The sequence below is a fragment of the Amblyraja radiata genome, chromosome 35 (genome assembly GCF_010909765.2).
Source record: "Amblyraja radiata isolate CabotCenter1 chromosome 35, sAmbRad1.1.pri, whole genome shotgun sequence".
Taxonomy (NCBI): domain Eukaryota; kingdom Metazoa; phylum Chordata; class Chondrichthyes; order Rajiformes; family Rajidae; genus Amblyraja; species Amblyraja radiata.
Window position 1 is genome coordinate 10,242,693 of NC_045990.1, and position 26,974 is coordinate 10,269,666.

The 26,974-nt window shown below is 49.0% G+C and overlaps 2 protein-coding genes across 6 annotated transcripts in view; both read left to right on the forward strand.

The window, feature by feature from the left end:
• On the forward strand, positions 1-26,478 carry LOC116991812 (CD209 antigen-like protein E). Its single transcript, XM_033050770.1, has 11 exons — positions 1-235; positions 8,811-8,821; positions 11,363-11,455; positions 16,595-16,639; positions 17,305-17,421; positions 18,397-18,468; positions 19,208-19,276; positions 20,840-20,914; positions 22,623-22,774; positions 24,017-24,129; positions 26,141-26,478. The coding sequence occupies exons 3-11, from the start codon at positions 11,389-11,391 to the stop codon at positions 26,283-26,285; spliced, it is 855 nt and encodes a 284-aa protein (XP_032906661.1). The 5' UTR covers positions 1-235; positions 8,811-8,821; positions 11,363-11,388; the 3' UTR covers positions 26,286-26,478.
• The window catches only part of LOC116991809 (neuropathy target esterase-like), a 140,299-nt gene continuing 120,149 nt past the window's right edge, over positions 6,825-26,974 (forward strand). Inside the window, exon 1 of one of the 5 annotated variants that reach the window (XM_033050757.1) lies at positions 6,825-6,843. The gene's annotated coding sequence lies outside the window, so the exon portion shown is untranslated. Of the gene's footprint in view, positions 6,844-8,610; positions 8,628-9,794; positions 9,811-16,368; positions 16,388-21,870; positions 21,924-26,974 lie in introns of those variants that run through there. The other 4 variants (XM_033050761.1, XM_033050760.1, XM_033050759.1 and 1 more) reach the window with 4 other exon arrangements.

The following is a 26,974-nucleotide window of genomic DNA, read 5'->3' on the forward strand; positions in this document are numbered from 1 at the left end:
TAGGCGTGGGGGAGAGGAGTGGGAGGGGCAGGAGGCAGGGCTGTAACAGTTCGGCGAGGCAGACGGAAGACTCGCTCGCTTCTCTTTGTTGGAGTCCGGGCTGCAGGGGTTCCAGTGTGGACGGACCAACACCGCCCAGGGAGGCGCGGCGGCGGATTGCAACCGCTCCACGGTCCATTGAGAGAGAGGAGAGAGAAACTAACGGCGAGACGTTAAATAACGGTGAAAGCGTGCACAGCTGCAACCCCAAACTTGTAAGTCTGATCTCAATGCAATTACTCATTGCTGTAAACCCCGCAAATGCAACATGCACAAGACTCTTTGCAACTTTAGATGTCTCAATTAGGATGGGAGTCGCCCGCAGCGGTTTAGCCAGGAGTTTGCATACAGCCGCCGACTTAAAGCAGTCACTGTAAAATAATTCCGATGTTATTTTAAGACTGATGGCAGGCACAAAAAGCTTGGGAAACTCAGCGGGACAGGCAGCATCTCTGGAGAGAAGGAATGGATGGGGTTTTCGGGTCCAGACCCTTCCTTAGACTGTGTGTGTGAGTGTATAAAGGAACTGCAGATGCTGGTTTAAACCGAAGATAGACGTAAAACGCTGACAACTTTAGTCTTCAGTCTGAAGAAGGGTCTCGACCCGAAATGTCACCCATTCCTTCTCTCTAGAGATGCTGCCTGTCCCGCTGAGCTACTCCAGCTCTTCAGTTTAAACCAGCATCTGCAGTTCCTTCTGACACAGGAGTCTGTGAGTCATTGCCCGGCCCGTCTCCCCGCCTCGCCCCGGGATCCCAGCCTCGCCTTATAGGGGCAGGGGTGTCGTTTAGGGTCCTGCGGTGGTTACATAGGCATGGGAAAGGGAGTTGGGATTGTGAGTTAGGTTCAGGGAAAAAAGTTCAGCGGAAAGGATCAGGAACATTACTTCACTAGGGTAGGGATAGCGGAGTTAAGGGATATGGAGAGAAGGCAGGAACGGGGTACTGATTGTGGATGTTGCCTGGCCCGCTGAGTTACTCCAGCATTTTGAATGGTGGAAGGGCCGAATGCCGTGCTCCTGCACCTATTCTCTATTGTCTATTATTTCATTCGTGATAGGAGCAGAATTAGGCCATTCAGCCCATCAAGTCTACTCCACCATTCAATCCATAGCTGTTCTATCTATGCCCCCTAACCCCAATCTCCTGCACACTCCCCTTTTTGTGGGAAGGGTTTGACAATAGACAATAGACAATAGGTGCAGGAGTAGGCCATTCGGCCCTTCGAGCCAGCACCGCCATTCAATGTGATCATGGCTGATCATCCCAATCAGTACCCCGTTCCTGCCTTCTCCCCATATCCCCTGACTCCGCTATCTTTAAGAGCCATATCTACCTCTCTCTTGAAAGTATCCAGAGAACTTTCACCGCCCTCCGAGGCAGAGAATTCCACAGACTCACAACTCTCTGTGAGAAAAAGTCTTTCCTCGTCTCCGTTCTAAATGGCTTACCCCTTATTCTTAAACTGGGGCCCCTGGTTCTGGACTCCCCCAACATCGGGAACATGTTTCCTGCCTCTAGCGTGTCCAAGCCCTTAACAATCTTATATGTTTCAATGAGATACCCTCTCATCCTTCTAAACTCCAGAGTGTACAAGCCCAGCTGCTCCATCCTCTCAGCATATGACAGTCCCTCTCAGTCCCTCTGAGTCTGAAGAAGGGTTTCGGCCCGAAACGTCGCCTATTTCCTTCGCTCCATAGATGCTGCTGCACCCGCTGAGTTCCTCCAGCAATTTTGTGTACCCTCTCAGCATATGACAGGGTTAGGGTCAGGGTGGGATTCAAGGGATCAGGGGCTGGGTCCTGATCAGAGGCTCAATGTTCGGGGTGAATGTTGAAATTGCCATGGTTAGGGTTCAGGGGGTCAGTGTGAGTTGTCAGGATTCAGGGTCAGGGTCAGGGTTGTGGTCCCTAGTCATCGTTCAGACATCAGTCTGAAGAATGGTCTCGACCTAAAAAGTCACCCATTCCTTCTCTCCAGAGATGTTGCCTATCCCGCTGAGTTACTCCAGCATTTTGTGTCCATCTTCAATTTAAATCCGCATCTGCAGTTCTTCCCTACACATCGTACTAGGTTAATATCCTGTTGCGTTTCACCGTCTGTATAACTCGTTATCACCTACCCCCACAGCCAACAATGGACCATTGTGGGCTCTGCCTTTTCTTGATCATCATTGCTTTTTGCACGTCTTGCATTCATTTGTTCTATGTACATCCTATAGTCCTTGTTTCTCTCTCCCCCGACCCTAAGCCTGAAGAAGGGTCATCTATTCCTTTTCACCAGAAATGCTGCCTGACCTGCTGAGTTACTCCAGGTTTTTTGTGTCTGCAGGTTTGGGATTCAGGATTATGGCTGAGGGGGTTAGGGTGAGGATCAGGAAGGCCAGGGTATGGTCAAGGGGAAGTCCCGGGGTCGTTTGGGTTCATGTGTCGGGGTTGTGGGTCAGGGTTTGGGCTCGGTGGGGGAGTGTTGGTGTTCAGGGGTCCGGGTTGGGGTTCAGACGAGAGGGTTGGGGTTCAAGGGTCAAAGCTTGGGTTCAGGTGGGTCAATGTTAGGGTTCAGAGGTGAGGGCTGAGGTTCAGAGGTGAAAGCAGGGGTTCGGAGGTGAGGGCTGGGGATCAGAGGTGAGGGTTGGGGTTCAAAGGTGAGCGCTGAGGTTAAAAAGTGAGGGCTGGGGTTCAAAGGTGAGTGTTGGGGTTCAGTGGTCTGAGGTTCAAAGGTGAAGGTTAGGGTTCAGAGGTGAGGGCTGGGGTTCAAGGGTGAGCATTGGGGTTCAGTGCTCTGAGGTTCAAAGGTGAAGGTTAGGGTTCAGAGGTGAGGGTTGGGGTTCAGAGGTTAGGGTTGGGGTTCCGAGGTGATGGTTGGGGTTCACGGGTGAGGATTGGGTCAGGAGGCCACGTGCTTGGTATTGAGTAGCATAGCAACGTTGGGCCGTGGGGTGGAGGGAGTTTGGTTACTGTGAGCCTCTCGTCCCAACATTAATTGCCTGTGGTTCTGACTGCAAGGGGCCCTAGCTTCCCCCAGAGAGTGGAGCTCTGGCTACCTGTTTCCCCGCCAGCAATCAGCACTTGGCAACAGATCGAGCATCTCCCCGTAAGCCCCCACACAGGGAGAGTGACGGCCGCAGTTGCTGCAACAGCTGAACGGGCCACGCTCGGCTGTTAACCCTTCGTTGGGCTGGATGGAGAGGTCTCCATCCGCCTCGGTCGAGCAACGCTTTCACGATCACAGGGGCACGCATCAGCTTGCACACCCGCCGACACGGAGCACAGACCATTCAATACAGTCGACAGCACTCCAGTGTCCAGCCCAGCACACACTCCACGCCCTGACACACACACACAGTCCGTGCCATATTACAGGCAGCATCTACACTCGTTACAGGCATTGCCTACAGTCATTACAGGCAGCATCAACACTCGTTACAGGCATCGCCTACAGTCATTACAGGCAGCGTCTACACTCGTTACAGGCATCGCCTACAGTCATTACAGGCAGCATCAACACTCGTTACAGGCATTGTGCAAACTCATTACAGGCAACACTACATTCTTTATAGGCGTCACCTACACTCGTTACAGGTAACACCCTCATTTGTTCGAGAACCGAACCTACACTTAACACCTACACTTGTTATGGGTGTCATATGCACTCATTACAGGCTTAGTCTACAGTCATTGAAGTGTTTCCACACTGGTTACAGGAGTCAGCCACACTCATTACAGGCAGCACCGACACTCATTACAGACGTCATCCCAATCATTACGGGCAGCACAGACAATCATTATAGACATCGTCTAGACATTACAGACAAGATCTACACTCGTTACGGGAGTCAGCTACACTCATTACAGGCAGCACCAACAATCATTACAGGCATCGTCAACAGTCATTATGGGGAGCATGTACACTCGTTAAGGGCATCGCTACTCTCGTTACAGGCAACACTGCTTCAAGCCCATGACAGTGGGGTTTACCTGTAACCTGCATCGTCCGCTCGGCCATTGGATTGTAATACACCTGCAATGAGAAAAGACAATAATTAAACCTGGATTCACCCGGCTGCAGTGACTCAGTCAACTTAGGAGCATCCTCCTGTGGGTCAGTGGGTGGGGGAGGGGGGTTGGTTAAATTTGGGGAGCGATCCCTAGCAACAGTATGGCCCATTCCTAATCACAGCCACAAATGGCTGGAGGGCCAGAGTCCTCGCTCAAGGTGGTGAATCTGTGGAATTCTTTGCCACAGACGGCTGTGGAGGTAGATTCTTGATTAGTGCGGGTGTCAGAGGTTATGGGGAAAAGGCAGGAGATTGGGGTTCGGAGGGAGAGATAGATCAGCCATGATTGAATGGGCTGAATGGCCTAATTCTACTCCTATTCCTTATGACCTTCTGCCCGCACAGAGTGACCACAGCACAGTCCTGAGGGCAAGGGAGAATGCAACCTTCACGTGGTCCACCCTGTTTTGACTAATGCAATCAACCCGACGTGCACAAACAATTAGATCAAGTAGTACAAGTTGACTTGCAACTTTAGGTTGTGCAAGCCATATGCACGGAGAAGATGAGAAAGTTTCAATAGTCCAATAAAGTCCGATCAAAGATAGTCCGAGGGTCTCCAATGAGGTAGATAGTAGCACAGGACTGCTCTCTAGTTGTTGGTAGGATGGTTCATCGAAACATAGAAAATAGGTGCAGGAGAAGACAGATGTGTACAGCAATTCATTCTTCCCACGCACAATTAAAGCATGGAATAATCTCCACCAAACTATAGTTACCCAACCAGATGCAACTAAATTTAAAGTAGCACTTTCTTCCCAATAACCCTTTCTGGCTTAATCCCTCCCTTCACCACCTCCAGTTTAAATTCCAGTTGGAATATTTTGGAGGACCAAGTAACCAAGAACCAAGAAGGCCATTCGGCCCTTCGAGCCAGCACAGCTATTCAATATGATATTCAATATGTCCCTATATCCCTACCATTCTGTTGTTAGTAGGATGTTCAACCACACTTGTTTGAAAAACAATCTTAAAAGCTCCTGTCCCACTTAGGAGACCTAAACAGCAACCTCTGGTGACCTTGGCCGCCACCCAAGGTTTCCATGAGGTCACGGGAGGTTTTGGTCACTCTCCCTAATGGTCGAAAGTAGTTTCCGTGTGGTCGAGGCTTCATCTAGGTTGCTGCTATTTTTTCATCATGATTAAAACTAGCCTCGACTAAAAATAGGTTGCCGTTTTAAACATCGATAATTTTTTTGTCGCAGGTCTAGTTGAAGCCGGTTTTCTTCACAGTCGAGCAAGGTTTTCAACATATTTGTGGGAAGTGGTAGGAGGTTGCAGGTCACCTTGACCATGATTTTTTTTTGGGTGGTGGGCAAGGTCACCAGAGGTTGCTGTTTAGGTCTCCTAAGTGGGACAGGGGGTTTACTGTCCCAGAAATCAACCAGGTTTCACTTCGTATTCTTCCCATGAAATCCCATTAGTTGGGAAATTATCGCCCAAGCCGGGACTCGAACCCACGGCTCTGAGGCGACGGCAGGTGATGCAGTGGCTGAGCCAGCCGGGCGTGTCAATGTCGGGGTCCTCTCCCCGGACAACATTCCCAGCAGCAGGGTTCCAATTACACTCGCTCAGCACCGACGGGGTGGGTCACTTAGTTCACACGCATGATACCAGACCACTCAAGTAGTCTATTCCAAGTCCTGCCAGGGGAAGACAGGACCAGCGAACAATTCACGAGTGTGCTCAAAATCCAATATCGTCACTGATTCCCACTAGTGGGAGAGTCTAGGACCAGAGGGCACGGCCTCAGATTCAAAGGACGTTCCTTTAGGAAGGAGATGAGGAGGAATTTATTTCGTCAGACGGTGGTAAATCTGTGGAATTCACTGCCACAGAGGCCTGTGGGGGCCAAGTCAATGGGTATTTTTAAGGCAGAGATAGATTCAAAAAGCTGGAGTGACTCAGTGGGACAGATTCTTGATTAGTATGGGTGTCGGGGAGAAGACGGGAGAATGGGGTTGAGAGGGAAATATAGATCAGCCATGATTGAATGGCAGAGTAGACTTGATGGGCCGAATGGCCTAATTCTGCTCCTAGAACTTATGAACAGGCAGTCCTGAGTGCCAAGAAATGACCGAGTCCCCCAGATACAACAAAGACCAAGAGGGTCAAAATCTGCCCTGGCTCAAATTCCTCCTCATCACCTTTCTAAAGGTACGTCCTTTTAGACTTAGGCTATGGCCTCTGGTCCTGGACTCTCCCACTAGTGCTCTCCACATCCACTAGGCTTTTCACTATTTGGTATGTTTCAATAAGCTCCTTCCCCCCCCCCCCCCCATCCTTCTCAGACCTGCAATGGCCCAAAGTGGTGAAGGTGTATCAGCATGGTTTTGGGAAACTGAAGTCTGTGCATTTGGAGAACAGGGACCCTGTAGAAGGAGTAAAAGGAGGGGATTGTCTCACAAACCTCTGGTCCTTGCCCATTTAATCAGGATGTCAGTGGAAGAATATTGTGGTATGTTCCGAGATACAGTGAAACATTTTTATTTGTGTGTAATGCAGTCAAATCTTATTGTGCATGAGTACAAGGATGCCATCTGCAAGTACATCAAGTAATGCAAAGAGAAAAATATCAAAAGCACACAATATATTGTGACTGCATTATAATGCTACAATTACAGAGAAAGATAGGCTCAAAATGCTGGAGTAACTCTGCGGGACAGGCAGCATCTCTGGATGGAAGGAATGGGTGACGTTTCAGGTCGAGACCCTTCTTCAGTCTTCGGTGTAAACCAGCATCTGCAGTTTCTGACTAAAGGGTGCTGTCCGTACGGAGTTTGTACGTTCTCCTTGGAACCTTGCATAACTAAAGGGCCAATTCTACTATCTAAAGGGCAACTCCTGCTGTGGTGGCAGCTGCTAGGCCAACCGCGCGCGGCAACTGCGAGAACTCGCAGCAGGCCCAGGACAACAGCGTGCATTGAATGTGCCAGAGAGCAGCATCAGACTGGGAAACGTCACGGGGAAACTTGCAACAGAAGATCGCATTGTTTATTGAACCTTTCTAAACAGGGTTACGGTGACTCACTACACAATTTTAACGGCATTCAATCTACTAATGCAATTTTTAAGCCTGCTTCCTCATGTACACAATCAAAATAATTTAGCATTTTAAATAACACAGGAATATTCTCTCTTTAACCCTGATTTCACATTGGACTGTATTTGAGCATTGACATTAGACTATAGACAATAGGTGCAGGAGTAGGCCATTCGGCCCTTTGAGCCAGCACCGCCATTCCATGTGATCATGGCTGATCATCCCCAATCAGTACCCCGATCCTGCCTTCTCCCCATATCCCCTGACTCCGCTATCTCTAAGAGCCCTATCTAGCTCTCTCTTGAAAGTATCCAGAGAACCGGCCTCCACTGCCCTCTGTGGCAGAAAATTCCACAAACTCACAACTCGCTGTGAGAAAATTCCACAGACTCACAACTCGCTGTGAGAAAATTCCACGGACTCACAACTCTCTGTGAGAAAATTCCACAGACTCACAACTCTCTGGCTGTCTCCCACTCTTGGTCGAGGGAGACAGGCACTCAAAAATCAGCATCGCAGTTTCCTCTCTGAGTTGTCTTTCCGCCTTTTCCCAAACTGCTACCCTATTCCATGCATTTTCTGTTTTCTTGCAAAGGGAAAGTATACAGTTAATGATAAGACCCTGAACAGAGTTTATGTACAAATGGATCTTGGGATCCAAGTCTGGAGCTCCCTTACAAGTGGCAACACAAGTAGATAGTGGTAAATAATGCTTGCCTTCATTGGTCGGGGCATTGAGTGTTATGCCCCTGTCCCACTTAGGAAACCTGAACAGAAACCTCTGGAGATCCCGTGCGGTTCCCGGAGGTTCAGGATTGAACCCGGCTCTCCGGTGCTGTAAGGCAGCAACTCCACCGTGTTGCTGTTGACTCCAAATATAGTCATAGATTCATACAGCATAGAAACAAACTGGCCCAACTCTTCAAAGTTGTCCCATCTAAAAGCCAGTCCAATTTGGCCGTGTTTATTCTTAGAACATTTATCCCAATTCACCTTTGAACTTTTTCCAACTGCCTTTGTTTTTAAACCTGTTGCAATGAAATGCACCGACAATTAGATCCTCAGAGATATTATTTGCATCCCCTTTTCTCCCACACCTGGTTCCACCAGACTTCCACCTATCTCTCACCTGCCTCTGTCTCCCAACATCATCCCTGCCCTTGCCCCACCTTTCATAAGTTCATAGGTTATTGGAGCCGAATTAGGCCATTCGGCCCATCAAGACTACTCCGCCATTCGATCGTGGCTGATCTATCTCTCCCTCTCAACCCCATTTTCCTGCCTTCTCCCCATAACCCCTGACACCCTAATCAAGTCTCGTACTAATCAAATACTAATGAACTGATGAACCAGCACTAGCACTGCCTTCAGTCTGAAGAAGGGCCCCAACCCGAAATGTCACCCACCGTTTTTCTCCAGAAATGCTGCCTGACCTGCTGAGTTACTCCAGGGATATGTGTCTATCTTTGGTATAAACCAGCATCTGCAGTTCATTGTTTCGTACTGTTCTCACTTTGTTTGTACATTGTATCCTTGTGGATATATTTATATATATATCCAAGGATATAAATCACTGGATAAACAATACATATATATGTATGTATTGTGGAATCCCACTGTAGCTTTTTTGTCTCTGCTAATTCACTGAGATTTCTGCCTCCCCCTCCTGTCCCCCCGAACTCTGCAACACCAAAATTCTCCTCGATCCTCCTCTGCCCATGGTATTTTCAGTCACCCATCCTCCCAAAGCTTTTCCCTCTCTTTCTTAACTCGGGGCGTTACTTTAGGCAGAACTCTTCCAGCAAGTTGCGGATGATCGGGACTTATATCTCCTTAAAAGGCTTGACGCCAGACCTTTGATTAATTACACTCCTGTGAGATGCTGCTGCTGAACATTCTGGTGGAGATTAGAACGTGGAATTATGTGGAAAGGAAAGAAAATGTTCGTTTCGGGCAGCAGAACGGCACAGCGGTAGAGTTGCTGCCTCACAGTGCCACTGACCCGGGTTCCGTACTGACTACGGGTGCTGTCTGTATGGAGTTTGCATGTTCTCCCTCTGACCGCGTGGGTTTTCTCCGGGTGCTCCAGTATCCTCCCACATCCCAAAGACGTGCAGGTTTGTAGGTTTAAGAAGGAACTGCAGATGCTGGAAAATCGAAGGTACACAAAAACCCTGGAGAAACTCAGCGGGTGCAGCAGCATCTATGGAGCGAAGGTGATAGGCAACGTTTCGGGTTTGTAGGTTAATTGACTTTGGTAAAAAAACTGTAAATTGTCCCCAGTGTGTGGGATGGTGCTCGTGTACGAGGATCACTGGTCAGCGCAGATTCGGTGGGCCGAAGGGCCTGTTTCCATACTGTATCTCTAAACTAAACTAACCCAATCAGTCCCAGCTTTGGTGAAAATTATAAGTCGCCCCTGGTGTGTAGTATAGCGAGGTGATCGCTGGTCGGCATGGACTCGGTGGGGCCGAAGGGCCTGTTTCCGCACTGTATCTCTCCACTAACTAAATGAACCAGGCAGCATCTCTGGAGAGAAGGAATAGGTGATGTTTGGGTGATATTTCATGTCGGAACCCTTCTTCAGAACGTCGCCCATCCTTTTTCTCAGATGCCCCGCTGAGTTACTCCAGCAATTTGTGTCTATCTTCGGTATAAACCAGCATCTGCAGTTCCTTACTACACATACTAGTTTTGCTGTCACCTTGTTGAGTTCCTCTGTCTGTACACTCGTTGTCACCTCTGTCACTCCCAACATTGGCCTATTGTGTCTCCCACATTTCCTTCATTAGCGTTGCTTTTTGCATATCTTTCATTCATTTCTCCTAAGTACAGTCCATATCTCTCACCAGTGGCGGACTGGCCAGGGTGTCAGCTTGCCCGATGGCAAGTGGGCCACTGATGAAGTGGGCCCCCAATATGAAGTGGGCCCCTAATGGTGGGCCCCCTTTGTCTCCTGGTAACCAATATTTTTAGACTCAGTCCGCAACTGTCCCTCACTCCTCTTTTCCCAGTCCGAAGAAGGGTCTGAACCCGAAACGTCACCTATTCCTTTTCTCTAGAGATGCTGACTGATCCACTGAGTTACTCCAGCTTTTAGTGTCATTCTTATAATGCATCTTCCTAGAACGGGAGATACTGAAGAAGGGTTCCAACCCTGAAACGTCACCCATCCATTTTCTCCAGAGATGCTTCCTGTCCCACTGTGACTGGGACGCGAGCATTTTATGTCTATCTTTGGTATTAACCAGCATCTGCAGTGGTTTGCTTCTCAGAAACTTGCGTTATGGAAGAGTAATATGGTAATAGTAATATATCTAACGGGCAGTGCAGGCGATTGATGAGAAGGGGGAACTTGTTTAAGAAGGAACTGCAGATGCTGGAAAATCGAAGGTAGACAAAAATGCTGGAGAAACTCAGCGGGTGGCAGCAGCATCTATGGAGCGAAGGAAATAGGCAACGTTTCGGGCCAAAACCCTTCTTCATAAGGGAGCACTTTCTGCCTCTTGGGGAATGCATGAACAAATAAGAAGAAGAAACCATTGATAATGATATAGTGGGTTGAGATCAAGGGGAACATCAACTCCAAATGGCAGGCCCTTCGGAGAGAGGAAGGGCGGTCACTGTGGCGCAGCGGTAGAGTTGCTGTCTTACAGCGAATGCAGCACCGGATACCCGGGTTCGATCCTGACTACGGGCGCTGTCTGTACGGAGTTTGTACGTTCTCCCCGTGACCTGCGTAGGTTTTCTCCGCGTTCTTCGGTTTCCTCCCACATTCCAAAGACGTGCAGGTATGTAGGTTAATTGGCTTGGTAAATGTCCCTAAAAATTGTCCCTAGTGGGTGTAGGATAGTGTTAATATGCGGGGATCGTCTTTAGAGTGTGGGAGGAAATCGGAGCAACGGGAGAAAACCCACGCAGGTCACGGGGAGACCGTACAAACTCCGTACAGACAGCGCACGCGGTCAGGATGGAACCTGGGTGTCAACGCAGTGAGTCAGCAACTCTACCGCTGCGCCACCGTGCCGCCATTGTGGCCATTGGACTATTGCAGAGTGTGGCCATTGGATGGGGGTGGGGATGTGGGACCTTTGGGTGGGGGTGAGACCCGAGGGCAGTGCTGGGGACCCCAGGTGGGTGAGGAGGGGGCATCGGGCAGTGATGGAGCCCTAGGGCTGGTACAAAGCTCCACTTCACCTCTGCCCCCTTCTTTCTGTCGGGCAGGTTATCGGGTCACCACCCAACACACCATGGTGAAGGACGGCGCTGGAGATCGGCAGGGCAAGGACGAGATGAAGATGAATGTGCGGAACGCAGGTACGCTGCTCACTGCGGGGTTGGAGGGATGGAGGGAGGGGCACTGGGTGTGGGGGACAGGTTGTTATTCATAGCAAAAGGATTTGAGTATAGGAGCAGGGAGGTTCTACTGCAGTTCTACTGCAAGTTGTCTTGGTGAGACCACACCTGGAGTATTGTGTACAGTTTTGGTCTCCTAATCTGAGGAAAGACATTCTTGCCATAGAGGGAGTACAGAGAAGGTTCACCAGACTAATTCCTGGGATGGCAGGACTTTCATATGAAGAAAGACTGAATAGACTCGGCTTGTACTCGCTAGAATTTAGAAGATTGAGGGGGGATCTTATAGAAACTTACAAAATTCTTAAGGGGTTGGACAGGCTAGATGCAGGAAGATTGTTCCCAATGTTGGGGAAGTCCAGAACATGGGGTCACAGTTTAAGGATAAGGGGGAAGTCTTTTAGGACCGAGATGAGAAAAACATTTTTCACACAGAGAGTGGTGAATCTGTGGAATTCTCTGCCACAGAAAGTTGTTGAGGCCAGTTCATTGGCTATTTTAAGAGGGAATTAGATGTGGCCCTTGTGGTTAAAAGGATCAGGGGGTATGGAGAGAAGGCAGGTACAGGATACCGAGTTGGGTGATCAGCCATGATCATATTGAATGGCGGTGCAGGCTCGAAGGGCCGAATGGCCTACTCCTGCACCTATTTTCTATGTTTCTATGTTATAGTTCAGGAAGTCATTGATTTGAAGGTTGGCTTCATGTGATGAGCAGATTGGGGACATAACGGCTGAACATTGCCCGCACCTCCCACTGGGACAGAGGCAGACAACTGGTTCCATGGAAAGCCAGCTCAGTCGTAAAAGACCCCTCTCATGTCTACTTCTCTCCACATCCCCCCATCTCACTCTTCACAGGTACGGGTGTCAGAGGTTATAGCGAGAAGGCAGGAGAATGGGGTTAGGAGGGAGAGATCAGCCATGATTGAATGGTGGAGTAGTCTTGATGGGCCGAATGGCCTAATTCTACTCTTATCCCTTATGACACACTCCCTGAGCAGTTTCCCACTCCCTTCCTACTCCCTTCCGACCCTTCATCAGTCTGAAGAAGGGTTTCGGCCCGAAACGTTGCCTATTTCCTTCGCTCCATAGATGCTGCTGCACCCGTTGAGTTTCTCCAGCACTTTTGTTTACCCTCTCCCCATTCCTCAGCCTCCATGCTCTTGCCCTACTCACTGCCCACCTGCTTTACCCCCTCCATACTGCCTTGTCACTACCTCCCCAGGGGCTCCTTGCACCCTACCCACTCCATGCACACTCCTTCCTCACCCCCTCTTCAGACCCTCCCCCTCCCCAATCCCTCCTCTCCCTCCCACACTGCCTCATTCTCAGCCCACTACTCCATCCCAACTCCCTTCCCACCCCCCTCCCCACTCCTCCCCAACCCTCCTCATTCTCTCCCTACTCTGCCCACTTTGGCCCTTGTTCCCTTGACACTTCCTCGCCAGTGTCTCTTCTCACCATCCCCACATTTCCCCCATCCTTCCTCACTCCTCCCCACTCCTCACCCTCTTCCCATTCCCTCCCCACTCCCTCCTCAACCATTCCTCATTCCCTCAGACCCTCCCTCCTTTCTCCCTCCTCTCCTCCTCCCCAGTCTCTCCCCATACTCTCCCCATTCCCTTCTCTCTCCTTCCCCCCTGCCTCCTCACCCTCTCCCCACTCCCTTCTCTCTCGCTCCCCACTCCCTCCTCTCTCCCTCCCCACCCCCTCCCCACTGCCTCCTCACCCCCTCCCCACCCCTCCCTCCCCATTCCCTCACCCCCTCCCCCTCCACCCACCCTGCTCCCCACCCGTTCCCCACTTTCCCTCTCCCCCCATCTTCCCAACCACACCCACCCTCACCCACCCTCACCGTCTCTCTTTCAGCTTTACTAGGGAGCTGTTTAAAATCAGCAGCCCGCCCGCCCGCCCGGTGATTCACTGGGGATTTACTTATTTTACAGATGATTCTCCTTACTCATAACTTTCTTCCTGTTCTGGCCATCTGGAACACATTGCCCATGCCCAAGAATAGCTGTATAATTACGCAGCTGAGGCCACATGCAAACCGATGAGAATCTATGAAGCTGAGGAATATCCCCAACCAGGATTAGACTGACTCATGTAACCATGGGGTGCGTGTTTCATTTTGTTTAGTTTAGTTTAGTTTCCAGATACAGAATCAGAAACAGGCCCTTCGGCCCACCGAGAACGTGCTGACCAGCGATCCCCGTACATTAACACCACGCTACACACACTAGCGATTTAAAAAAAAAACTTTGATACTAACCTGATTAGCCTACAAACCTGCACGTCCTTTGAGTGCGGGAGGAAACTGATGATCTCGGAGAAAACCCACGCAGGTCACAGGGAGAATGTGCAACCTCCGCACAACCAGTGATGGTGATTGTACGTCAAGTTACAGATACAGACTGTGATAGGTATTGCTATTGAGGGAGTGCAGCGTAGGTATACAAGGTTAACTCCCGGGATGGCGGGACTGTCATATGCTGAGAGAATGGAGCAGCTGGGCTTGTACACTCTGGAGTTTAGAAGGATGAGAGGAAATCTCATTGAAACATATAAGATTGTTAAGGGCTTGGATACGCTAGAGGCAGGAAACATGTTCCCGATGTTGGGGGAGTCCAGAACCAGGGGCCACAGTTTAAGAATAAGGAGTAAGCCATTTAGAACGGAGACGAGGAAACACTTTTTCTCACAGAGAGTGGTGAGTGTGGAATTCTCTGCCTCAGAGGGCGGTGGAGGCAGGTTCTCTGGATGCTTTCAAGAGAGAGCTAGATAGGGCTCTTAAGGATAGCGGAGTCAGGGGATATGGGGAGAAGGCAGGAATGGGGTACTGATTGGGGATGATCAGCCATGATCGCATTGAATGGCGGTGCTGGCTCGAAGGGCCAAATGGCCTACTCCTGCACCTATTGTCTATTGTCTGTTGTATTGACTGTACCCAAAGACAATTGGCGAATGGAATCATCTCCACCATGACATTCGCACTGCATCCGATGTCAAGACCTTCAAGACAAAGCTGGAAACAATCGATATTAAGACGCTGACTTCGAAGGCCCACTTTAATATTTAGTTGCAATTTTGCACATGACCCTCCCAACATATGCGACAACCAGTGATGGTGATTGTACGTCAAGATACAGATACAGACAAGCACCCGCAGTCAGGATCGAACCCGGGTCTCTGGTGCTGTAAGGCAGTAGCTCTACCGCTATTGTGGTACCGCAATGTAGGACCACGTTGAACAAATCATCCTGGAGCATGGGCAGCCATCCAGAGAACAGGAATTCACAGTGAACCGTGCAATATCAGAGAGGCACTAGAGATTGCAGATGCAGGAATCTTAAGCACAACACAAAATCGGCCATAGATTTAAGGTGAAGGGGAAATGATTTTATAGCAATCTGAGAGGTAACTATTTCACACAAAAAGTTGGGTGGGTGCATGGAACAAGCTTCTGAGGAGGTAGTTGAGGCTGGGACTATCTCAACATTTGAGAAGCAATTAGACAGGTACGTGGATAGGACAGGTTTAGAGGGATATGGGCCAAGTGGAACTAATGTAGATGAGACATGTTGGTCATGATGGCAAGGGTTAGGCTGTTGTGGGCAAGTTGGGCTGAAGGGCCTGTTTCCACGTTGTATAACTCTATGACTCTATGACACAAAGTGCTGGAGTAACTCAGCTTGTCAGGCAACATCTGTGGAGGGACATGGACAGACGATATTTCGGGTCGGGTCAGTGGAAGGTTGCCGACCCCAACACATCGAGTGTCTGTGTCTCTCCCCAGATGCTGACTGACCCGCTGAGTTGCTCAGCACTTCACTTTTTTGTGCAATTTCAAAGGCCGAATTTAGTTGTTAAAATTGCAAAATAAATGCTGGCATTGATTAAAGCTACCAGTGCAAGTGCATAGACAAGGCAAGGTGATCTGCTCTCTGGCTGATATGTGGCTCAAGACCCACAATAACGTGGTGCCTTATGAAGTGGTCACTTGTCAGCTGTCTCACTCTGTGTACAACTGGCTCAGCATTTCCTGCCACTCATGTGTGCATGCCTGGTCTCATTTATGGAAACATACACAAACGCACAGATGCACCAACACAATACACACTTGCAGACGCACTCAGGAACACACTGACGCGCACATACTCTTTGGAACACCACATGCACATACACACACACACATACACACACACACACACACACATGCACTCAAGACACAAACAAATGCATGCACACACGTACACACACACACACACACATGTATGCACAAATTCACACATACACTTGCACGCACGTATGCACCTACATGCATGTATGCACACATGCACAAAGACACACACACAGACATATGTACTTTCATGCATGTATGCACCCACATGCATGTATGCAAATGTACACACAAACATACGCAGACACGTACACACACACACTTGCACACACTTATGCACCAACATACCTGTATGCAAATGCACACACTCATACAGACACACACACTTGCACACATGTATGCACCCACATGCATACAGTGTAAGACACACATGCGCACATTGATGTACACACATGTATACATCGATGCACACATGCACATGAACACACATACAAGAACAAACATACACATGCAATGACAAACATATGCATTTGGAAACACAAACACACATACATACAAACACACACATACCAACATTTGCACGCAGGCAAACACACACACACACACTTTGTTTGGCCCAGGGTGACTCATCGCTGTGCCTTTTTTCATCTCAAGAAAGGTCTCGACCCAAAATGCCATCCATTCCTTCTCTCCAGAGATGCTGCCTGACCCGCTGAGTTAGTCCAGCATTTTGTGTATGTTTCTATCTTCGGTGTAAACCAGCATCTGCAGTTCCTTCCTCCACACTTGTTTCATTGTGCCAGGATCACCTGGGCCAGTGTCCCACACTGACTGAGCAGCAGGCAAATGCCAGTCTCAGTACCCACCGTGTCCCAGAGCCGGAGGAGGTGGACCTCACACACCTCCCAGTGATGTGGACAAATCGCCCATAGGTAATCCGCGTCCCTTCACTTATCGATCTCTTCTGTTCCCTTCAAGCAGAGGATGCCCAGCCGGACGGGACACAGGAGGGAGCAGTGGCAGGTGAGGCTGGGGAAGCACTGGAGGGGCAGGGTGCAGAGAGAAGGAGGGAGCACTGAGGCTGGGGGGGAATCAATCAATCAATCAATCAATCAATCAATCAATCAACTTCTCCATCAGTCAGTAAATCAATTAATCAGTCAACGAAATAACTAATTAGTCAATGAATGAACTAATCAGTCAATGAAGTAATAATCAGTCAGTAATCAACTAATCAGTCAGTGAATTAACTAATTAGTCAGTGAATCGACTAATCAGTCAATGAAACAGAAACATAGAAAATAGGTGCAGGAGTAGGCCATTCGGCCCTTCGAGCCTGCACCGCCATTCAATATGATCATGGCTGATCATCCAACTCAGTAACCTGTACCTAACTATGAATTACTAATCAGGCAGTAATCAACTAATCAGTCAACGAATTAACTAATCAGCCAGTGAATCAACTAATCACAGTCAATGAATTAACTAATCAGTGAATTAACTAATTAGTCAGTGAATCAACTAATCAGTCACTGAATCAACTAATCAGTCAATTAATTAACTAATCAGTCAGGGAATCAACTAATCAGTCACGGAATCAACTAATCAGTCAATGTCAACTAATCACAGTCAATGAATCAACTAATCAGTTAATCAATGTATCAGTCAACCTCCTTCCCACCTTCCAGACGCTGCCAAAGGAACGGCGGGAGCAACGCGAGGAAAAGCCTTTGGGATAGTGAGCTACATCCTCCTGGGTCTCTTTGTCCTGCTGACGGTGATGTTTGTCGTGGAGCTGCTGAAGTGTAAGTTGCAGACGGCGTGTGAGTGTTAGGGATGGCGGGCGGGGGCGATGAGCAAGGGCCTGCCTGCAGCCGTGTGGAAGCGTCGGGGGAACATCCCGCAAAGGGCAGGAGGCTGGTGACTCACACAGTGTGGAGGGAAGTGAGAGAGATCAGACAGGCTCCGGTCACAGGCTTTCACACAAAATATATTCAGCATATCATGAATCCAAAGACATGTTCAAGGAAGGAACCTACGATTAATTTGCTACCCAATGTTACAGATCTCCAAGTCTGAAAACTGCCAGTGAACCTCTTCCATATCAACTCCTCTCGATCATTGCAACTGGGTAGACCTCTGCTCTCTAGTTCCTAATTCCCCAACCCTGGGACAAAGATTGTGTGCATTCACACTATCTATGCTCATCATGATTTTATACACCTCTATATGATTAACCCTAGTCTCCTGCATTGCAAGGGATTAAGTCCTAGCTTGTCCAAACTCTCCCTATAACTCCAGGTGAAACTGTGGCGCAGAGGTCGAGTTACTGCCTCACAGCGCCAGAGTCCCGGGTTTGATCCTGTCCACGGGTTGTCTGCACGGAGTTTGTACGTTCTCCCTGCGTGGGCTTTCCCCGGGAGCTCCGGTTTCCGCTCACACTCCAAAGGCGTACAGTTTTGTAGGTTAATTAGCGTGGTAAAACTGTAGAATTGTCCCCAGTGTGTGTAGGAGAGTGTTCGGGTGCGGGGATCGCTGGTCGGCGTGGAATCAGAGGGCCAAAGGGCCTGTTTTCACACTGTATCTATAAACTGAACTAAACTATACTCATTCCCTCGAGTCAAGAACATAGAACATGGCTGATCTATCTCTCCCTCTAAAGCCCCAATCTCCTGCCTTCTCCCCGTAACCCCATGACACCCGTACTAACCAAGAATCTGTCAATCTCTGCCTTAAAAGTATCCGTTGACGTGGCCTCCATGTTATTGTCTCACTTTTAGTCAGACAGATGTCTGGAGAAATTAAAGAGCTGAAGGATAACATCACATCGGAACTTGCGAGCATGAAGCAGGGTAAGTCTTTGTCAAAGTGTGCATGGGGGTGTGTGGGTGGGTCTTTGTGGGGAGCGTGTGGGTCAGACTGTGTGGGGTGTGTTGGATCAGTCTGTGTGTAGGGGAATGTGTGGGTGACTCTGTGCAGGGAATGTGTGGCTGGGTCTGTGTGGGGAGTGTGTGGGTGGGTCTGTGTGGGTGGGTCTGTGTGGGGAGTGTGTGGGCCAGACTGTGTGGGGTGTGTTGGATCAGTCTGTGCGTAGTGGAGTGTGTGGCTGGGTCAGTGTGTGGTTGGGTCAGTGTGTGGGTGGGTCTGGGCGTGGGGAGTGTGTGGCTCGGTCTGAGTGCGGGGAATGTGTGGGTGGGTCTGTGTGGGGAGTGTGTGGGTGGGTCTGTGTGGGGTGTGTTGGATCAGTCTGTGTGTAGGGGAGTGTGTGGATGGGTCAGTGTGTGTGTGGGTGCGTCTGAGTGTGGGGAATGTGTGGGTGGGTCTGTGTGTGTGTGGGTGAGTCTGTGCAGAGAATGTGTGTGTGAGTCTGTGTGTGGAGTGTGAGTCTGTGTGTGGAGTGTGTGGGTGGGTCTGTGTGTGGAGTGTGTGGGTGGGTCTGTGTGTGGAGTGTGTGGGTGGGTCTGTGTAGGGTGTGTTGGATCAGTCTGCATGTAGAGGCGTGTGTGGATGGCTGTGTTACCATAATGTGAATGTTCTGTCCCTCGTTCAGTATTCCTGACTGCTGTAACCAATATTTCATGCCCATTACAGAACTGATCTCAGTGATTCGGGTGGAAAACGAACATTTGGCCACGGGACAGAAAAACATAGAAAACAGGAGTAAGTGAGACTCCAACAATGCCCCTGTGTGTTTCTGTGGTGAGGTTCACCTGTGGACTCATCTACTGGTCATTCTGCTGGGGAGACTTGCAGCAGGCTGGTCGTTCCAACAGGGGGCAGTGCCTACCCTCCTGCTGCCCTGCTTGGAGATTGCCTTGTCTGAGCAGACAGAGGGTACAATGCAGGCAATGGCAGAGTGAGCAGGGCATGTCAATGACAAAGCATCGCTGCACATGGCCAGCTGCAAGCGATCCTGATTGTTGCAGTTTTGGGTCGAGATCCCACTTTCTCGTCCACGCACTGCGACACGGGCAAGTGAAGGGCCTGTCCCACATTCAAGACCAAATTCACGACCTCTGCCGAGTTTGCCCTTGACTCATATTCGCAGCATGGGCGTCACAAGGTCGTAGGTAGGTCGTAGCAGGTCGTGATGTTAGTCGTAGGTACTCGTGGCATCAAGTAGGTCGCGGCGTTTTTTCTAGCCTGATGAAAAATGTCCACGATTCAAAAGGTTGTGAATTAGGTCATGAAAGTGGGACAGGCCCATTACAGAAGCCAATGAACCCACAAAGGCGTGGGTCTTTGGGAAGCAGGAGCACTCGGAGGAACGTGCAAACTCCCCACAGGCAGGATGTAACCCGGGTCTCTGGCGTTGTGAGGCAGCAGCTCTATCCACCGTGCCACCTAGCCAGTGGGATTGAAGACACTCCCTGGTGCCTGGCTCCACTTTCAAACCATGTCTTTCCCAGTATTCCCAACATCGGGCAGGGATAATTGGGAGTTGCCAGTGTGAAGAGTTACACAAAGATAGACACAAAAAGCTGGAGTAACTCAGCGGGTCAGGCAGCATCTCTGGCGAGAAGGAATAGGTGACGTTTTGGGTTAAAGACCCTTCTTCAGACTGGAAGTCAGGGTAGAGGGAAACGAGAGATATAGACGATGATGTGGAGAGATATAGAATGAATGAATGAATACGTTTATTGGCCAAGTATTCACATACAAGGAATTTGCCTTGGTGCTCTGCCCGCAAGTGACTACATGACATACAGTGACAGTTAAGAATGACACATAAAACATTAAACATTAATAATAAAACACTATCGATTAAACATGTAAAATACCAGAGCAAAAGGAGGCTACAGATTTTTGGTTATTGAGTAGAGCTACTACTCGTGGGGAAAAAAGCTGTTTTTATGTCTGGCGGTGGCGGCTTTGACAGTCCGGAGTTGCCTTCCAGAGGGAAGTGATTCAAAGAGTTTGTGGCCAGGGTGGGAGGGGTCAGAGATGATCGTACCCGCTCGCTTCCTGGCCCTTGCCGTGTACAGTTTGTCAGTGGAGGGAAGGTTGCAGCCAACAGCCTTCTCAGCTGATCGGACGATTCGCTGCAGCCTCCGGGTGTCGTGCTTGGTGGCTGAGCCAAACCAGGACAATGAATGAAAGATATGCAAGAGTTTGCCCGTTTCCCTGGCCTTTGTCCTGTAGTGGATGTTGTGCGGTGGGTGCTGGGATTAAAGTGTGACTGGAATATCCTGGCCCTGCAGTAATCCTGCGTTTCACTTTCAGTTTCCAGCTTGTGGGATCAGACGCGCAAATGGCACGGTGACGTGCGCGCTCAGCTCGCGGACATGAGGGAAAACTGTGAGTGTTGAGAACGACGGGAGCCATCCTTGTGTCTCATTCACCCCGTCGGTCAGTCAATGAAGGGCGTTGCGCAACTCATAGAGTCGTACAGCACGGAAACTGGCCACTCGGCCCAACTTGCCCAAGATGCCCCATCTCCCCTGGTCCCATTTGCCTGCATTTGGCCCATATCCCGCAATACCCTTCTTATCCATGTACCTGTCCAAGTGTCTTATAGTACCTACCTCAACTACCTCCTCTGGCAGACATAAAATGCTGGAGTAACTCAGCGGGACAGGCAGCATCTCCGGAGAGAAGGAATGGGTGATGTTTCGGGTCAATAGACAATAGGTGCAGGGATATTTCGCTTGGGTAGCTTACACCCCAGCAGTATGAACATTGACTTCTCTAACTTCAAATAGCCCTTGCTTTCCCTCTCTCTCCATCCCCTTCCCCTTCCCAGTTCTCCCACCAGTCTTGCTGTCTCTGACTACATTCTATATCTGTCCCGCCCCCTCCCCTGTCGTCTGCCTGAAGAAGGGTCTCAACCCGAAACGTCACCCATTCCTTCTCTCCAGAGATGCTGCCTGTCCCACTGAGCTACTCCAGCATCTTGAGTCTACCTTTGATTTAAACCAGCATCTGCAGTTCTTTCCTACCTCCTCTGGCAGCTCATTTTGTGCACCCTTTGTATGAAAGTTGCCCCTCGGTTCCTATGAAATCTTCCTCCTCTCACCTTAAACTTATGTCATCTGGTTATTGTTTCCCCGACTCTTGGTATTAAAAAAAAAAAAAACTCTGGTCATTCAAAAGACTCTTGAAGGCAAGACATTTTATCGCAGTCTCCAATCCTTCGAACAATCCCAAGCCTCGGAGTAAGAATCATGGATAAATTGGTGAGACACAAAAAGCTGGAGTAACTCAGCGGGTCAGTCAGCATCTATTCCTTTTCTCCAGAGATGCTGTCTGACCCGCTGAGTTACTCCAGCATTTTGTGTCCATCTTTGGTTTAAACCAGCATCTGCAGTTCCTACCTACACATCTCTAACATCTAGACAGCCACTGCGATCGTCACAAATACAAAAGGTACTAGACGATGGCCCTATTCACCAGGGACAGATGAAAACCCTAAACACAGGTAGCCTTGTGTGAGACTGTGGGGAGCGGTGCCATGGGCTGCTTCTATGGGCAGTTACTGATACACCTTTGGCAACGTTCCTCAGCTGCTTTGCCACTGAGATATTCCTCTGTAAGTCCATCGCTTCCAGGGGGAGTCACTAGATGATAAATTGGTGGGTATACAAAAATGCTGGAGAAACTCAGTGGGTGCAGCAGCATCTATGGAGCGAAGGAAATAGGCAATGTTTCGGGCCGAAACCCTTCTTCAGATAAATTGGTGGGGTTGGTCTCGGACCCATGGATGATACAATTCCTATCAAGTGTAGAGTGGGAAAGGGCAACTCCTTTGAGGGCTCCTTTCCTCTCTGTAAAGACATGGATTGCTGTCATCCTCAATTCAACTCTCAACGTTGCTTGGTCAATGCTTGCATCCCAGACTCCTCTCACTACACACCTCCCCATGGCCCATTTGACCAAGGAAGGAAGGAGGGAGGGAGAGTGCCCATTGGGCTCCATGGATGAGTTGTCCCCTTGGCACCAGTGGCGGACTTTGTCTACGTGGCTCCTGTTGTGGGGAGGAGTTTGGTGACTGGTTGTTCACTTCCAGGTCGCCCCCGGTTCGAGTGCCCCGACCAGTGGACGTTATTCAGCCAAAAGTGCTTCTACTTTTCACCAGACTCAGAAGATTGGGTGTCATCGCAGAGGCTTTGCACTGCCCAGATGGCCAACCTGGTTGTGGTCGACAGCTCTGCCAAACAGGTACGCCTAAACATAGACATGAAGTGAAGGAGTAACTCAGCGGGACAGGCAGCATCTCTGGAGAACGTGGAGAGGTGACGTTTTGGGTCAAGATTATACAAGTTTATACTGATTGGTGGGGGTGGGGGGGGGGGGGGGGGGGTAGGGAGGGAGGGAGAAAAATGATGGAAAAGGAGAGGGGCAGGGTAAAGTCTGGCAGATAGGTCAAAGATAGACACAAAAAGCTGGGGTAACTCAGCAGGACAGGCAGCATCTCTGGAGAGAATGAATGGGTGGCGTTTAGGGTCGAGACCCTTCTTCAAGCATAGGTGAGAAGGGTTTTGATGGGCAAATGGTTGGAACAAAGGCCAGAGATACGAAAGGAAGGTGTGAGACATGTTTGAAATTTGCATGTTGCAAAGACAGAGGGAAGAAAGTGGCGAGCTGGGGGAGAGGGGAGTGGGTGGTGGCAGTCCAGGTGGGCACGGAGGAAGGGAGGGTGGGGGAGGGGGGAAAGAGAAGGGTAGGGAGCTTTGGGGGGTGGGAGGGGGTGGCTTTGTTTAGAGTTTCCCAATACCAGTCCTCGGAGCGCTTTCTGCAGGTCATCTCTCCACATTCACTCACCACCTCACTCCTATTATCACACAAACATACACATATTATAATTTACACGCACACGCACACAAACCATATATACACACCCACACACACACACACACCATATATATATACACACACACACACACACATACACAATAATGTTATCTCACAGACAGATATAATGTCACTTACACACATATTGTCACACATGCACACTCACACATATATATTATCTCGCTCTCACACAGACACAGACACACACACACAGACACACACGTATTCACACACGCACACACACGCACACACACACGTATTCACACACGCACACACACACGTATTCACACACACACACACACGTATTCGCACGCGCACACACACACACACACACACACACACACACGTATTCACACATATACACTCCAATTATCGTGGGGTTTATGAAATAAAAGCACTGTCAGATTAGCATTTCTTACTGTGCGTGGCAGAAATTCAGATCGATAGGCAGCAAATCTGACATATTCTACACTCAATATTTTTGCAACAGAAGAAGCACTTCGTCAGATGATAAAATCATGAAAATGGCATGGCTAGGTTCCAGTAGTTTTGGTCAACCAATATGTCTGACGTCTCTCACAATCCTATATTTATTTATTTATGCCATAGGCGTTTGTGAGAAAAGAGGTCAAGACAACACGACACTGGATTGGCCTGAATGAGTCCAGCGTGGATGGGACCTGGCATTGGGTGGATGGTACTGACTACGTTCCTTCACAGACGTAAGTTCTCTTTGCAGTGGAACGGGCTAATTGGTGCACCAGTCCGACCCTCTGTTGCTAAACATTTATTTTGTGCAATTAGCTCTGAAAACTATCGGGACTGGAGGTGAGGTTTTTTAAGATGGGTTCATGGAGGTTTGGGTGGCACGGTGGGGCAGCGGTAGAGTTGCTGCCTTGCAGCGCCAGAGACCCGGGTTCGATCCTGACATGGGGTGCTGTCTGTACAGAGTTTGTACGTTCTCCCTGTGACCGTGTAGGTTTTCTCTGGGATTTAGTTTAGTTTAGAAATACAGCGTGGAAACAGGCCCTTCGGCCCACCGAGTCCGCGCCGACCAGCGATCCCCGCACACTTACACTATCCTACACACACACACACACACACACACACACACACACACACACACACACACACACACACACACACACACACACACACACACACACACTTGGGGACAATTTACAAACTTTACCGAAACCAATTACCCTACAAACCTGCACGTCTTTGGAGTGTGGGAGAAACCGGAGCACCCGGAGAAAACCCACGCAGGTCATGGGGAGAACGTACAAACTCCACACAGGCAGCAACCGTGGCCAGGATCGAACCCAGGTCTCTGGCGCTGTGAGGCATCAACTCTACCGCTGTGCCACCGAACCGGGATCTCTGGTTTCCTCCCACACTCCAAAGGCGTACGGAGTTGTAAGCTAATTGACTTGGTTTAAATATATTTGGTAGGATAGTGTAAGTGCGCCGGGATGGCTGGTCGGTGTTGGGCCTGTTTCTGAACTGTATTTCTAAACTAAACTAAAAGGTTCAGGTCTTGACTTGAAAAGACACTTGAGCAACCAATGTTGTCCAGCCCACCCCCACTCACTGCTGGGTCTGGTACATGGTTCAATTCAAACATTCAATGGTTCTTTACTGTCACCTATGCACGGCCCAGTGAAATTCTTTTGCACAACTCGTAAATGCAAAGTCGCCATATTTTGGTGCCGTTTATAAAGAAAAAGAAAAGGTCCAAAGTTCAGTCCACGTGCTGGATGTACTGGAACGCCCTTGATTCAGGCAAGTCCAGGTCAGCCCCAGGCTTCTGCAGGCCCACGACCCAAGGTCCTTCTCCTCCCCTGCCCGACCGCCTCTGTGTCCCGGGGGCACCTCCTGCAGCCGACCCTGACGGATGCTGGAGGCAATATCCCGATCCATCTCCTACCGGCCCACTCCTCACATCTATAGTTGCCAGCAACTCCCTCCTCCTGTGCTCTCTGGGCTTCTGAGCTTCCCTGCTGGGCCCTTCTTCACACCGATGAACCAGACCTGCCACCATGTGCAGTACTCTAAGTCTTTATTCTCGACTGGGGATCTGAGAGCAGGAGAAAAATAGACACAAAACGCTGGAGTAACTCAACGGGACAGGCAGCATCCCTAGAGAGAAGGAATGGGTGATGTTTCGGGTTGAGACCCTTCTTCCTGTGCTGTACCTTTATGCCTGTTTTATATTCTATGTTCCAGTCAATGGATAATCCGAGGAAAATGGTTAATATTCTCCCCCCCCCGCTCCGTGACACCACTCCTTATTCTTCACATGTACATAATTAGATGTACATTCAAACTGGTTTAATTCAAACTATGAAGAAATTAGTGGGTTAGCATATGATAGACAACTTCTTGATTAGAACGGGTGTCAAGGGTTATGGGGAGAAGGCAGGACAATGGGGATTAGGAGGCAGAGATCAGCCATGATTGAATGGCGGATGGGCCGATTTGCACTTTATCAGTTTATTTATTCATGTGTGTGTATATATTTATATAATGGTATATGGACACACTGATCTGTTCTGTAGTAAATGCCTACTATGTTCTGTGCTGAAGCAAAGCAAGAATTTCATTGTCCTATCAGGGACACATGACAATAAACTCACTTGAACTTGAATGGCCTAATTCTACTCCTATAACTTGTGAATCTACGGACATGAACACTGCAACCATTCTAACCCATGTCATTTTATCATTTAGGTTTTGGGCCGACGGAAAACCCAAAAGCACTGGAAGTTACGAAGCTTGTGCTGGTACTAACCATGATGGGTCCTGGATGGTATACTCATGTAGTGAAAAAATGAATTACATCTGTGAGCGGCCTGTGTTTTGCCATTTTAAGTAACCCTTCACTTAGTTGAAGATCTGAATCTTGTTTGGAAACATATTTTCTGATCCTTTTTTAAGCTATGTTGTAACCATGGCCTAACAACAAGATCAACTTGCTGCCTGAAACTGAGTTCCATCAAATGTAGCGAAGAGGCTGACATTTCCAGCTTGTTCAATGCCCACTAGTAAACTATGCGTTAGGAATTTAATTCTGCAGCTCGAGTACTTTTTTTTAACCTGAGAATATTCAACACCTTTCCTTTTTTATGCTTAAATGTATAGTTTTCTTTGATAATTTAGATTAGGATTGTACCAGTGTGTTTCCACATCTATCTGTCAAGTGAGAATTTAACATTTTCTACGAGAAAGGACACAAAGTGCTGGAGTAACTCAGCGGATCAGGAGAACATGGATAGATGACGTTTCGTTTCATGACCCTTCTTTAGACGGAATCTGTCTGATCCAAAACATCACCTATCCATGTTCTCCAGATTTCAAGTAACCCTTGCTTTCCCTCACTCTCCATTCCCTCCCCTTCCCAGTTCTCCGACCAGTCTCACTGTCTCCTACTACATTTTATCTGTTTGCTTTGTTGATACCTTCTTCTTCTGTGAAGGTTGATGTCAGGGGAGTGGGAGGTACATAGATGAAGGTTGAAGGTTGCAATCTTCCACCCCTGTTGATACCTTCTCCCAGCTAACAATA

What these genes read in the sequence shown, in the direction of transcription:
- LOC116991812 (XM_033050770.1), top strand. Translation starts at nt 11,389, where the DNA reads ATGGTGAAGGACGGCGCTGGAGATCGGCAGGGCAAGGACGAGATGAAG. An exon ending in ACTTGCGAGCATGAAGCAGG is followed by an intron (nt 18,469 to 19,207) that starts GTAAGTCTTTGT and finishes TGCCCATTACAG; the next exon opens with AACTGATCTCAGTGATTCGG. An exon ending in CGCGGACATGAGGGAAAACT is followed by an intron (nt 20,915 to 22,622) that starts GTGAGTGTTGAG and finishes GTTCACTTCCAG; the next exon opens with GTCGCCCCCGGTTCGAGTGC.